This window comes from Teleopsis dalmanni, chromosome 2 (assembly GCF_002237135.1).
Source record: "Teleopsis dalmanni isolate 2A chromosome 2, ASM223713v2, whole genome shotgun sequence".
NCBI lineage: Eukaryota > Metazoa > Arthropoda > Insecta > Diptera > Diopsidae > Teleopsis > Teleopsis dalmanni.
This window is the reverse complement of record NC_051847.1, coordinates 138,191,232-138,206,330: the sequence shown is the minus strand read 5'-3', so window position 1 is coordinate 138,206,330 and position 15,099 is coordinate 138,191,232. Positions and strand designations below refer to the sequence as shown.

The 15,099-nt window shown below is 29.3% G+C and overlaps 1 protein-coding gene across 1 annotated transcript; it reads left to right on the top strand.

Moving 5' to 3' along the window:
• Positions 1-3,246: 3,246 nt before the first annotated feature.
• Positions 3,247-4,977, top strand: LOC119684247 (bystin-like). Its single transcript, XM_038098252.1, has 2 exons — positions 3,247-3,442; positions 3,502-4,977. Exon 2 carries the CDS (start codon positions 3,614-3,616, stop codon positions 4,871-4,873), a length of 1,260 nt encoding a protein of 419 aa, XP_037954180.1. The 5' UTR covers positions 3,247-3,442; positions 3,502-3,613; the 3' UTR covers positions 4,874-4,977.
• The last annotated feature ends 10,122 nt before the right edge of the window (positions 4,978-15,099 follow it).

Sequence of the window (15,099 nt, the reverse complement as noted above, 5' to 3'; positions counted from 1 at the left end):
TTCAAAATTTTGGTACGAAAACAACACCTTCCTGCAGTACAGCTGAACATATTAATGGTGATATTAATAAGTTAATATTTAAATAAATTAATATGAAAATATGTTAACAATTTAATATGTAAATGAGATAATATTTAAATAAATTAACATGTAAATAATTATATATAAATAATTTAAAATGTAAATAAGTTAATATGATATATAAATATATTATATATTTTTATGTAAATATTAATATTTTGATTTTATAAAACATAAATATAAAATATAATTCATCCAAAAAAATTTTTAGTATTTTATTTAAAAATCAATAGCATAGGTAAAATTGAAAATTTAAGCGAACATATCAGCGCTGATATGTTGCATTACAAATTCGAAAAGGTAAGCTAACATGTCAGCGCTGATATGTTGCATTACAAATTCGAAAAAGTAAGCGAACATGTCAGCGCTGATATGTTGCATTACAAATACGAAAAGGTAATCGAACGATTCAGCGCTTGCCCGCAATGACATGCACGTGTTAAAGTAATTAGGAGTTTCCTTTGAATAATCAGCGCTAGGCATTACCATTCAGCGCTGAGGGAATCGATTCCCTCAGCGCTGAAAGTCCCGCTGGGATGTGTCAGCAGTTAATTGTTTTAACACCTACGAACCTCTTTACAGTGTGTTTATATGTGTAATTGCATATCCACTGTGTTGCGCCTGAATTTGTACTTGGTTTTGTAATTGCGTTTGTACGGCAATAATCCGCCTTATGGGACTTAAATCTCGTCGAATATATTTTGATTTACACAATTTTTATTTTATGCTCTACCAACGTTTTTAATTATTATTTGGTGGAAATAAATTTTTAGATATATTTTTTTATAATCCCATGTTGGCCTGTATATGTGGAACCTTGAATAGTTCAGTATTAATTTACATTTTTGTTGATCAAGTAATCGTGGTGAGTTTATATAATATTCATACTCACCAAATCATATTTGGGTATTAATACCACTTTAAGTTAATGCATCGTGGCACAATAATGGTGGAATAATACGCAATACAAATTGCATATTTCAGCTACTTATAACTTATACAATACGAATTACATTTTGAACTACTTTCTATTCTAAATTCTTCAGATATTACTTCCATTGTTTATAATATGTTTGAAAGCATAAAAAATGAAAAAAAAACCATTGGAAAGTGATTATTAAAGCTCTTAATAAATGATTTTACAAAAAAGCAAAACAGAAAAACCGTTTAAAAGACGCTCTGATTTCACTCTACAATTATGATTACAATAACCCCTTGCACATAGTTAACGTTTTTAGGACATTTGCGCTGTCTCATTTAAGCGGTTTTACTCATTATAGCCATTAATAATGATAATTTACCACAAATGAGTTTTCTTATAAATTATCTTATTATCAGTAAATCAGCTAATTTAAATTTTTTTTTGTTTGTATGCAGTTATTTGTCCAATTTTTCACCAAAATATTTGTTACAATTATGTTGACAGAATGATTTTAATAAAATTAAATATATATGTCTACATATATTTAATTGATTTTTGATGTCTGTTTTGACGAAAAAAGCTACATTTCTAATATAACTAAAATTTTCAATAGAGTGGTGTTTTAAACAGCAGTAAATAATAACAATAAATTTATTAATTAATTGAATTAATTAAAATAAATTAATTATATATATTAATTATTAATTATATATAAAAGTTAATTGAAACTATAAATAAAATTATAACTTAAATTTGTTCTATCAATTCTAAAACAAATTAAAGGCGTGATCACAATGGGAAAAATGAATCGTGTGTGAAAAACAGAAATGTGTCAATATGAACATCGTACGTAAATTATATGTTTTCAATATTTATATATATAAATGTTGATATATTCATGGTTTAACAAGATTTAATACTTGAAACTTGAAAACTTTGTATTAAGATTAATTATTTTGCATATCCACAAAATTTGTATTTTAACAGTTCGAAAAATTGGCAGCAATTATTAATATAAATATAACATTCACTTATCATATTTTTTTTTATAATAGAACAAAAATTAAATTAAATTCTGTTTAGTTTATTGAAAGGATTTTAATATTAACAGAATTATAAGATTTCAAAACAAAATATATTTATTATCGATTTATATATTTCGTCGCATTAAACCAAAACATCCGGCGCTCTCTTACATCAAACTTGTGTCATTTAAGTTGTTTTGCTCTTTAAGTTCGCTAAAGAGAATAATTTAATATACAAAGAGCTTTCATGTGGTCATTACAAATCAACTGTTTTGAAATGTTGAAATGTGAAATTACCAAAATTTTTATTTTGTCATATACGTTATGTGTTTTATACGTAAAATGTAATATTGCATTTACATGAAAGTTTTGTTTTTAATTTTAGTTATCATTTGAAATTATTCTTGATTTCGGTAGCAAAATAAGTTACAAACATTAATTTGTGTAGAAATTTTAGGAGCTGAAAACAGAATGATTCGTAATTTTTACAAAATCAAGTTGATTTTAAGTTGGACAGTTCACCATAGTATAGTATTGTACAGAGTAAAGTTGTGCTATTGTGAACGCAATATTGAATGAAATTTTCATACTAAATAAAACAAAATTGTTATCTCCATACGAGTATATCATATGTGCCAAGTAAATATTTAGTGAAAATAGTTAAAAAGAGTGCATATATGATAAATCTGACAAACAAATTACAATAATGTTGTATGTTTAACGATATTTCTGCTTTTTGATTGCAGATGTCAGTTTAAAATTTTTGACAGCTAAAATGATAAACAAAACTCTTGTGTGAATTCAGTATAAACAAACAAATTATTTCACATGTATAAGACACGGAAACGACGAACTCTTAATTTCATTAATATATGTAGTATTAGCTGCAGTGGAAACATAATATAAATATGAGTTGACGAAAACTTATTACTATTTTTATTAAAATCTCGTATGTAGCATCACTTTTGTGCAAACTCGTTTTACAAAATTTTAAGAACTTTTAATAAAATTAACATAAAAATTAACTGCACTCAAATCGTAGTGACAAATATTCAAATCAATTTCTAGCATAATTTAAATAAAATTTGAGTAATGCTAAACTTGTAGTGATTTCACAAAAAATTTCAAATAACATTAAAAGTTCGCTTTAAAATGGTTTTACTTGGCAAATGCTTGCTCATTGCATAAATACTCAAGCAAAACATAAGAATTTTTGTGTTATGTGTATTTGCCCATGTGGCATCACTGTTAACACAAACCCAATTCTGTTTTGACAGTTCGCATGTTTTGTTTTGCTTGCGTTTTCTTTCTCCGTCGGCACGTGTGTGGGATTGTATGGCGAATAATTATTATTAAAATTAATTTAAAAAGTAATATAAAATAATAAATTTAATATAAATTGTGAAGGAACTTAGTAAGTGTTTAAGGGGTAATACGTTTTTCAATAATAAAATAAGTTTTGTTTGGTTACAGAGTAAAATACGTTCTGCGCAGAAACACAACACAACAAGTTGGTGGTTGAACATAAAACGTGCGTTCCACATATAAAATTAACGAAATTCCTGAACGAAATATTTGATTTAAAATGGGAAAAACAAAGAAAGTAATTGTGATTAAAGATAAAGATGAGAAAATAAAAAATCCCGAAAAGTTTCGTTTACGCACAGAGGAGTCTGCAGTTTTGGATAGCAAAACAAGTCAGAAAATTTTGGCCGCCGCAAAAAAACAACACCTGGAAGAGAAGGAGGAAGATGCCGGCTTCAAAATAACCAAAAGTGTTAAGTTTGGCTTGGATAACAAAAGCGAAGACATCGATGTTACTGACACAGACTTTTTCGATGACATACAAATGGATCCGGAAGATATGAAGACTTTTGAGCGATTCTACAATCCGCAAACTGAAAAGAAAACATTCAATTTGACTGAAGTCGTTATGGAAAAAATTAAAGAGAAACAAGCCGGCGTATTGTCGAAATTAAGTGATGCTGGTTCATTAGACATTGAAGATATTGATCCAAGGGTTAAAAGCATGTACGAATCTGTGCGAGATGTTATGAAGCGCTATCGTAGTGGTAAAATACCGAAGGCATTTAAAGTCATACCCAAATTGAAAAATTGGGAACAAATACTTTTCATCACTGAACCGCACAATTGGAGTGCTGCGGCTGTCTTCCAAGGAACGAGAATATTTTGTTCGGTATTGTCAGAACCAATGGCACAAAGATTTTACAATTTAGTGCTACTGCCCAGAATACGAGATGATTTGTGTGAATACAAAAAACTCAATATGCACTTATACAGTGCACTCAAGAAGGCTTTGTTCAAGCCGGCTGCTTTTATGAAAGGCATCATCTTGCCACTATTGGAATCGGGTGATTGCAACTTACGTGAAGCTATTATTTTCGGTAGCGTTATAGCGCGCAACTCTGTGCCTGTTCTGCATGCATCTGCGTGTTTGTTGAAGATTTGCGAAATGGGTTACACTGGTGCCAATTCCATATTTATTCGTTATCTACTGAACAAGCGTTACGCATTGCCATACCGCGTGATTGATGCTGCAGTTTTTCATTTTCTGAGGTTTGAGCACGACAAACGCGATATGCCAGTGTTGTGGCACCACAGTTTACTCGTTTTCGTCCAGCGCTATAAAAGTGATATCTCCTCCGACCAAAAGGAGCTTTTATTAAATCTTTTGCGTAAACAATCGCATCCAAAAATTACTAGTGAAATTAGAAGAGAATTATTGGCAGCAAAGTGCCGCGATGTTGAGGCGATGGAATCCACTAATACAGCTGAAACGAATTCGAATGCGATGTACACAGATTACAAGATGGACGATGATTAGTTGGAATGAATTTATAGTTGAGAGTTGAGAGATATTGTGTAGTGTGATTTAAATATAACTTATTTATGTTATATAAAAATTTAATTATTTCTGAAATTATAGAATAAAATTGCTAATTAAATTCTGAAAGCAACTGTTTTGCGTAGCTCAGTGCGTGTGGCGACGTTTGTGGGTGTGGGTGGGTAAAGTGCAGCAATTACTCTTGGATTTGCTACTTGTTCATGCGTGAGTTTGCTTTGCCGTTTGTGTGTGAAATCCGCCACTTCAGCGGATGACAGGCAAATTCGTTACATGCCTCAGTGCGCCCAACTGGGAACTTGTGTGCGTGTTAAGTTCCAATTTATGCGAAACATCAGTAGTTTAAACTGCATTTAAAACAATTTTTATTCAATGTTATTGCATAAATAATATTGTATGTATAAATGTGTTTATATACATAAAATCCGCTGCATATATTATATATTAAATCCATCACATCTATTAAAATGTGATATATTTGCATATTATGTTAGATTCAAGCTGTTTTCATTGATGGATGCTAAATGGAATATTTAGTGAAATTAATGCTTTATGCATCACGCTACCAAAGCAGCTTAGAGGTTGGGTATGATTAGCTCATCACTTCGTGATCTTTAGCTAATTGAGACTTTAGCATTGCAATAATGATTACTTAGTAGTAACCATATGCTTGTGTTGAAGAAAAATAATACCTAAGTCATATTGTCAATAAACCATGTATAATCATGAATGTTATTGTTGCGAATTGTTCCGGATCGTCCCTAGTCTTCTTTATCAAGTATGACTTGGTTAGTGCTATTTGCAGTAGTTGTTGTAGGCCAAATTGATATGGTAAGCAAGCACTTGTCAATCTCGACAATTAAGTGCTCTTCAACACCCGCTAAAGTGTTTTTACAAGCAGCTCCCAGTGGGTTACCATAACAACATACAAAGGGATAGTATGGGTGAAGTGAGAAAAGGTTTGGAGTTCCCTAAACGGAAGTACGTAAAATGTTAACGAAACACGGGATAATAGTTTGAAATAGGAAGAAAAATATGACTTAAGATAGGAATAAGGATAAGAAAATAGATATGGATGTTGTTTATAACTTTTAGTTTAAGAAATTTGGTTCCTATTGATTTATGGCTTAACATGGTTAAAATGGCTCAATTTCTTCAACAGGAGCTGACCCTAGACATTAAGAGTTTTCTTAGTTTTTTATTCGACATTGAGTGTCATTTAAAGCAGGTTTCCACTGGAGTATGGTTTTTTAACCACACGATATAAGCAAGTCAGCGATGTTGCTAGGAGATAATTCGTTGAAGAATGTTAATGTAGTAATCAAATTACAATAAGAAACGGCTTTGTTGGATGCGGTACTTGTCGTCCATTATAAGTCAATGGAATTGTGTTCTAAAGAACTTACACGTGAAAATTTATTAACAAAACTATTTTATCGTTAACTATTATTATTATTTATCATATTAATTATTAACCGTTTAGGATTGAACTGCTTTGGAGCTACGGTCTAAAAGAAAAGACACTAAGGTTAGTGTTGGCTCTTTGACGTCCGAGCAGTTTTCATGATAAGATCTAGTACCAATAACTATCGACTCCCGAATTGGTATGAATTTAAACTTTTGAAGAAAATAATATCCTAGTCAATTATATATAGTAAACATATTAGTTAAGTAAGATCTAATTAGTGTCGACTTAAGAAATGGTTTAAATGGTACTGCTAAAATATAATAGGCTAAACTAAACTAAACTGAAATAAAGTTATAATCTTAAGAGATCTTAGTCTTAAGATCTTATCTTATACTTAAGAGATCTGTATGGGTGTGTTGGTCTAAAAGCGCGCATCGTTAGTCAACTTTAAAAATGGTTCAACTCCTTGTTAGTAGTTAAGTTAAGAGATTGATTGATTCTATGAGGATAATCTGAATTAACTGATGATAGATGGAGCTGATGAACGTCCTAACATGACAATTATATGTTACGATAGTTGTGTATTCATAATGGGTGTTATGGTGGATACGATAAATTAATAAGATAAAAAGGATAAAAGCGACTAAAATATCTAAGAACGACTGTCCGAAATCATGATTCTGCGGTGGTGATTAACTATCTTTTATATGAATCCATTAATGGTGATGTAGACTTTATTTCTAGTTGATATATTTGGAAAATGGCTGCGTGTCTGAGTTGAAGATAAATTGATTATCAGATATACGTTAAATAATTTCTTTATAATATTATCATAATATTATAATATATGATTTAGTAAAGAGATTTCGTTAAGTGCATAATCCTTGCATTCCAATATAACTTAAAATAGAGGTCCTTTATGTTGATATTTTTTTAATAATAACATTTTTAAAGCTTTAATAAAAATAATTTCAGTTATTATTTTCTTTCTACAATTCCTATACGTCTGAATTTATGTTTCAGTTATAAAGTCATATTATTTCGCTTAATGGTTTTTGTAAATATGTTAAGTATAATTTATTGCAGGTGCACAATCATTAATACATTCGAAACCATACTTAATGAGCTCAAAAACCTTGAGCTTACACAGTTAAGTACATAATTGCTAATGATTTGCTCATTAGTTTCATACTTAACACCTTGTTGTACCGTCGAAGTCAGTGGAACACGAATCTACGAATCCATGAATCCACATATTTATTACTTCGGTTCGTTAACAAATTCGAACCGTTGTTTAACGCAAAATTATTGGGATAATTGATTTCATAAATAAGATTTGGTGCTTCATAAATAAGAACTAAGAAGTCTGAAGGGTTTCATTACCAATTTGACTAGCTTCGTCAATTAATTATTTTCGAGAATACATATTCGATAATTGATGTGAAGTGAGAATGGAATATTATTACTGGGTGTTATGTTTTTGATTATTTGATGGTGATAAATAAATATTATAGTTTATCTAAGAATTTAATTTGGTTTGATGACAAATATATTTGAAAATAATTTTATTTACATTATAGCGAAGGACCTATCCGTCCAGTGCCCTATTCTTAGTTAACTTTAAAATTAATTTTAATATTAATTCACAAATAAATAAATATTATTTAGTACTGAAAATACATGTATTCTGACAGAAAGCCTCACCAGGACATAATATATTCTATTCATATCACAACTTCGATGACGAAGATCAAAGCGTTTAAATAGTGAAAATATATATTATAGGAAAATTATATACATTATATAAATATATATATATATTATATAAATATATATATGTACTATATTCTGAAAATAGTACTCAGGTATCCTGTCGTGAATTAGTGTGGAATGTAATATTCTCCACATCTAGCATTTCCTGATTATTTATTCCGGTTCCTGCAAATTTTTTATTATAGTGAAACGTATATTTCAAATGTGGAGGTCAGTAATCACCTGTTTTTAAAAACAAATTATTTTTACAGCAAACTCATTTCCAAAAGAATCATAAATTTAGTATGAATCAACTTAACATTTTAGTTCTGAACCACTCTTTATGTGAAATAAACTTTACGTTCCCAAACTATATCAGACTTTAAAGATTCAAACCGAAGACTAAGAAAAAAGTTTTATTTATCTTAAATTTAAACAATAAAATAAATAAAGCTCTTAAATCATTTATAGAAATAAAAGCTTCATGGCTTAAAAATTTTACTCCCTGGACTCCAATTACTCTAACAACAGATGTGAAGCTATCTCGAACAGAAGTTAATTTAATTGTATAGTCAAATTGTATTGATATAATATAATTAATTAATAAATGTGATTTCGTATTTTATTAATACAATAAAGTGGAAATTAGTAGCACTTTAAAATTATATATAAGAGAAACAAAATAAAGGTTTTATATATAATCCTCAACCTGTGTAGATATATTTATATTAATATAATCATGTGACCGAGCATAACACTCTTCGAAGATTACTGAGTTATAATCGAACCTTTTATAGGAAAAATTATCACAATGAAAATAATATATAATTATAAAGCACTTAATTGCTATTATAAAACACCAAATATCTTATATATGCTTTTTGACAACATCTGATTTTGTTGGTAATAAAGTACAAAAGTAGCTTTAGTGGCACATCACCGAGGTACTGTAACTGACTTAATATGGTTTTAGTATGGCAGCCCATGATGATTAAGTTTGGGTGGCATCATCCTAAAACTGGACTCCTCTTTCTAAATGTGATAGATTAATGAAGAAGAGTTGTGGAGATTTGTTTGTATATGTTAAGATATCGATATAGATGTTTGCAATATATTGAAGAAAGTTATATTTTTAAAAGTAATATGAGTCGAAAGTAATAATTGTCTAGTTAATGGCAAGAAAAGTGGAATTTTTCTTGATTTTCCAATATTTGAAATGAAAAAAAAATTCTAGTCAAGATTCTTCTGAATCGTGAAGTAGAATGTATATTCCTTCTCATACTTAGAGAAAAATTTTTCAAAGAATTAGAACTAAACTTTACTTATTGTCTTATTGACGGAGATAATTTCGGCTACGTACATGGTGCCAATCTTCGATTTAAGTCTTGACATCGTTATGGAGAAAATATGAATGACTACGTGCATGATTATTCAGAGTAGAAGATAAAGGTAAGATGAATTCCTCCATTAATTTAATTTTTTCAGAGAAAATGCAGTTTAATTTGTAGTAACCGTTAAAGTTCCTAGAGATTTATTTTAAATTGAAAACGAAACTGGTAAGCAAATACTACTTGATAAGGTCAAGCAAGTTCCTACAGCTATCGCGTGTTTTTTTAGCTGCTTGAGAACTTATGATGATAATACAAGACAGAAATATTGTTGGAATAAAATTTTTTTTATTATAATCTCGTAGATAATTGCATGGAATTTATCTTTTGAATGTAGTTCATTCGATTAGTTTAATTTTTGACTTTTTTCCAATAAATGTTGTAGTATGGCATCAGTTGTGGTATGAATATTGGCTTGCAATGGTTCTAGAGTTGCGGGTTTGTCGGTATAAACTAATGACGACATAGTTCCATAAAAATTAATCTAGAGGTGTTAAATCGCACAAACGAGGACAACAGCACTACTTCTGGAAGTAAAGTTGATATATTTCGTAAAAAATTGATTGTTCGATTGTAAAACGTGTTATATGGCAAGTTGCACTATCTTGTTGGAGTTAAATGGCGTCGATGTTTAACTGATTAACTTTTGGAAACAAAAATTCAGACAGCATGGCTAGATAGTGCTCACCATTCATCGTAATGGCAACTCCTTCTTCATTTCGAAAAAAATAAGGATTGATAATGCCGCCAGAGTGTAAATCGCATTAAACAGTCAATTTTACTGGATGTAATGATGATTCGTTAACGGCTTAAGGATTATCTTCGGTCCATATACGGTAATTTTGCTTATTGACGTACCTATTTAACCAGAAAAGAGCTTCGTTACTAAACACAATTATGTTTATATTTCCACAATTGTGAACCTTACTAAATAGTAATGTCCACATAGTTTGACATTTTCAGTTTTCAAACCATAGTGCAGTTAAAAAAATACCCGATATAAGAACTCGATCATTTGTAACCGATTAATTAGTTCTATTTTATATATATGCATTTATCAAACTTTCAGTCAATATAGATGTTCTCTGACTTAATCGAATATACAAACATTTCTTTTGTGTGGCCTTAAAAAAGAATTATGAGAAAATTAAAGACCAACTGAAAAAATTCATTTAAAATTTTTCAATTATTTAGTGTTTCGCACGAATTTATTTATGTTTGAACCGAAATGTCAACAAATTTCAAACAAGAAGAATCTAAAAATAAAAAAAATTGAAACTTCAAAGCACATGTCATATGAGGGACCTTCATCCGATGTACTTCTGTGTTGACATGCACTCTGCCAGCCCAGAATACAATATTATGTGAGCAGTTATCACTGCAGGCACAAATGAAACAACAAGTTCAGATGCTAATGACAATGTTGGGACATACTAAAGGCAAAATTCAAAATTTAAGACATAAAGTGACACATCACAAAGTAAATGACACATAAAAGGATGAAATTCGGTAAGGTAAAATAGAGCAGACTGCAAACAGAAGGTCGCATTCGAAATTCAAACAAAATAGACAAAATTACGAAGAACTCATCTAACAAAAATTTTGCTTAAAGGTTTTAATAATAGTTTTGACTTAAATTCTAGAAAAAGTCTTAAATTCGATATAAATTTTTCTTAATTTATAATATAAATAGATAAGGAAGGTTAATACTATACACCTTCTCACTTGCAAAATTGCATTTCGTTAAGAAAATTTGAAGGTAAACATGAAACTTGGAAAAGTTTTTCAGTACTTTCAAGTTCGTTAACTTTTTGAAATTCCCTTAAATAATTAACATCTTCTTTCATAAAATTGTCACCAGTTAGAATGTGTAAATACATATATATCGCTTACGTGATTCTGATTTGGCAGCACTGCGTCAGTGACATATGTCAAACAGAACTGTCATTCAAGACATCATATGTTTAAGTTAAGGTTTGTCGTTCAGATTAGATCGTTTAACAACCGCTGAACATGCTATAATTTTTAAACTCATTATAATTTACAACCTTAAAACGGTGATGACATTTCGCATAGTTTTTTTTAGAGCTGAGAGTTATTATTTTGTGATTAAATAATATGTCAACAAACAAAGTTGTCGTATATGGGGCAGTAAAAATCCACTGTAAACTGTCGAAAGATTATTGTAACCAAAAAAATTTACTGTATGGTGTGGCATTAAGTCTGGATAAAGGTGTGAATAAAACCTATCAATTCCAATTCCTACGGTAACATAATTACCAAATTTTTTGGGTTTGAAATTGAAAACAAGGAAATTGAAGATATGTAGTTTCCACAGTAGAATACCACAACTCACACAATACTTTTTGTTTTGGCTTTTTTAAGAGAGAAATTTTCCGAATGTGTGACTTTTACATGTCATATGCCATACGAATTGGACACCAAGATCATGGATTCGTCAACTGTAGATTTTTTTGTGGAGTTAAGCAAAGAATCGGGAGGGTTTTATGATTTAAAAATATAATATGCCCTATTATGCGGATATTGTTTGAATACTTAACGCTTTGAAAAAGAAACATCCTTCAAGTTATGATCAAGCTATTGCCAGCTATATGCTGACAAGGTATTAAAAATTATCTCACAAGCAACCAATACTGTAAGATATTCGGTGTTATTAGATGTGGTGCTGTACACCTAATGAAAAGGTCTAAACAATATACTAAGGACGTATGCGAGTTAGGCTAAGTTGATGCTAAAGCAAATGGGAGATTTTTTGGGATTTTTTGCACTGCACACATTTAGCCATTTATCAACACGTATCGACACATCACTACATTATCGGCACAACTTAGTATTTCCCTCATTTAGAACGCAACTTAGCCTAACTCGCACACGACCTAAAATAAAAATTTGATCGAAGTCTCAATCCCAAGTGGGAACCACAAAATTGATAACATATATATTATCAAAATCGATAGTATAGTTTAAAATTATGATAGTTAGAGTTAGCGAACATGAATAAATACAACATATAAATGGAATAAATAGAAATATTTTGATATAACATTAAATAGTAAATATATTATATTACGATCATATAATAATCGTTCGTTATTATGATTAAATATAAATATGTATATTTATATTGTACATGTGTATTTAAAAATATATATGTGGTATTGGAAACACCACAACAATATGCAATCTATTTAGAAAGTGTAAGAAATCTACCATGATTTGATAGAGCAAACGACACACCAGAACAACGTAGTGTGTAAATTGCGGCAAGTCGTTTTGTGGTGGTAAATTATTTTGGCTATAAATAAAGGAAAGTTATAATACAAAGCATTTATTTTTAAATTTTTAAAACTACATTTTTATATATTCTCACTAGCTAGCTATATTTAAGCTATTAATTTAGTAGGCATAACAAATTTATGAATCTCGTATATCGAGAGACAGATTTTAAAGTACTTTATTGCCAACAAAATGGGATTTGTTGTCTAAATGAATAATTTAGATATTTAGTGCTTCACAATAGCAATTAAGTACTTCATATAATATATATTATTTTCATTGTTTTTATCTTGTTAAGTTTCATTTAGTTTTTACCTTGTTATATAGACAAGGTAATATAGTCAAGTATATGTATACAGTTTATATGAAACTTTATATAGAATAACTGATCGCAATATATAAATATGACTTAGCCAGATACCACTATCCAATAAAACAGTTAGCTAACATAACTATGTCGATGTGTGGGATAGAATTTACAAGATCTTCACTGAATACTAATGTATGCTAAGTGATAGTAAACTTTTCTAAAATATTTAAGATGCATTTAAAATGTGACCTAGTGCGAAAAGAATATCTACATTAAGACTAAAGTATAAATATCTTTACTTTATTTTTCATCAGAAACTCAGACTTCAATAGTGGTACATTAGAGGGGTGAACAGCTCAAAAAAAATGACCACAAAAGAATGAGAAGTATATTATAGAGAAAAGGAGAATGTTTTGTTGAGACGTTATTTTGCCACTTGTAAATATTTTATAAATTTAATATATTTTGAAAATAGATTTATTCTAAATGAAGTTATATATATCATGCTGTTTTTTGCAGTCTGAACATAGATTAAGCCTACAGATCTACCAAATCATTTGAAGTTATGTGAAAATATATAATACAGCGAATTAGGATATCAGCTTGTAGGTGTGAGAACCATATTTGGTTTAGATGAATTAATGAAATAAATTATAATTTCGATGAGAAATCTATTATGCTGGATATTGAAGAGATTTTCATGCTGTTGTTAAATTAATGTTATCCAAGTTTTATTGATCTATAATGGCTATTGAAACTTTACGTGATTCTTAAGTAACATAAAGGTTTTCCTCAAGTAGCTAAATTGGGCTATCTAGAATCTAATCCAATTTTGAATTCTGTTAAGTCTTTAATTATTTCCTCAGATTTACTTATCTATGTGGGAGAGGTATTTTGTGAAACTAAGACTTATATGGAAATGTTTGGGTTATACTTTGGAAAAATTAAATCCATTTGATTTGTCCTTTTATCAATTAAGAGTGATGCAATTGTGATTATTGATGTTATTCCAACATTTGTATGCCCGAACAACTGAAAAAACATTGTCTTTACATTGTAAAAACAGTTTTAACCGAACATTGTTATTGTTTTAATAAATATGCCTTTAGATTTACGTTTATTTGGGTTTATTCTGTCGGTTTTATAATATCGATTTATTTTAAGAAGTAAATAATGATAGAAATTTGGAGCGGTAATAGTCTAAATTACCACATCGAGTAACAATAACCCTAGTTATATCATTGATAACAGCTGTTAGTTGTAGTTACCAATTCATAGAAAAGTAAGGTATCAGACTAATATCGACTTATTTTAAGAAGAAAATAATGATAGAAATATGGAGCAGTAATATTCTCAATTACCACATCGAGTAACATTAACCTTAGTTATATCATTGATAACAGCTGTTAGTTGTAGTTACCAATTCACAGAAAAGTAAGGTATCAGACTAATATCGACTTATTTTAAGAAGAAAATAATGATAGAAATATGGAACGGTAATACTTTAAATTACCACATCGAGTAACAATAACTTTAGTTATATCATTGATAACAGCTGTTAGTTGTAGTTATCAATTCATAGTAAAGTAAGGTATCAGGCTTTATAATATCAATTTATTTTAAGAAAAAAATAATGATAGAAATATGGAGCAGTAATACTCTAAATTACCACATCGAGTAACAATAACCTTAGTTATATCAATGATAACAGCTGATAGTTGTAGTTACCAATTCATAGAAAAGTAAGGTATCAGACTAATATCGACTTATTTTAAGAAGAAAATAATGATAGAAATATGGAACGATAATACTTTAAATTCGTATATCGAGTAAAAATAACCCTAGTTATATCATTGACAACAGCTTTTAGTTGTCGTTTTCAATTTATAGAAAAGTAAGGTATCAGATCAACATCATAGTATGGCAATAATTAGGTGGTCCTCTTAATGACTCAAAGAAATGATTATCAACTATATGGTAGGTTCGATGAAGAAATGAAATTTATAGTGAAAGGTTTGCGATAAAAAAGAAAGGCTAAGATGAATAAATTTAA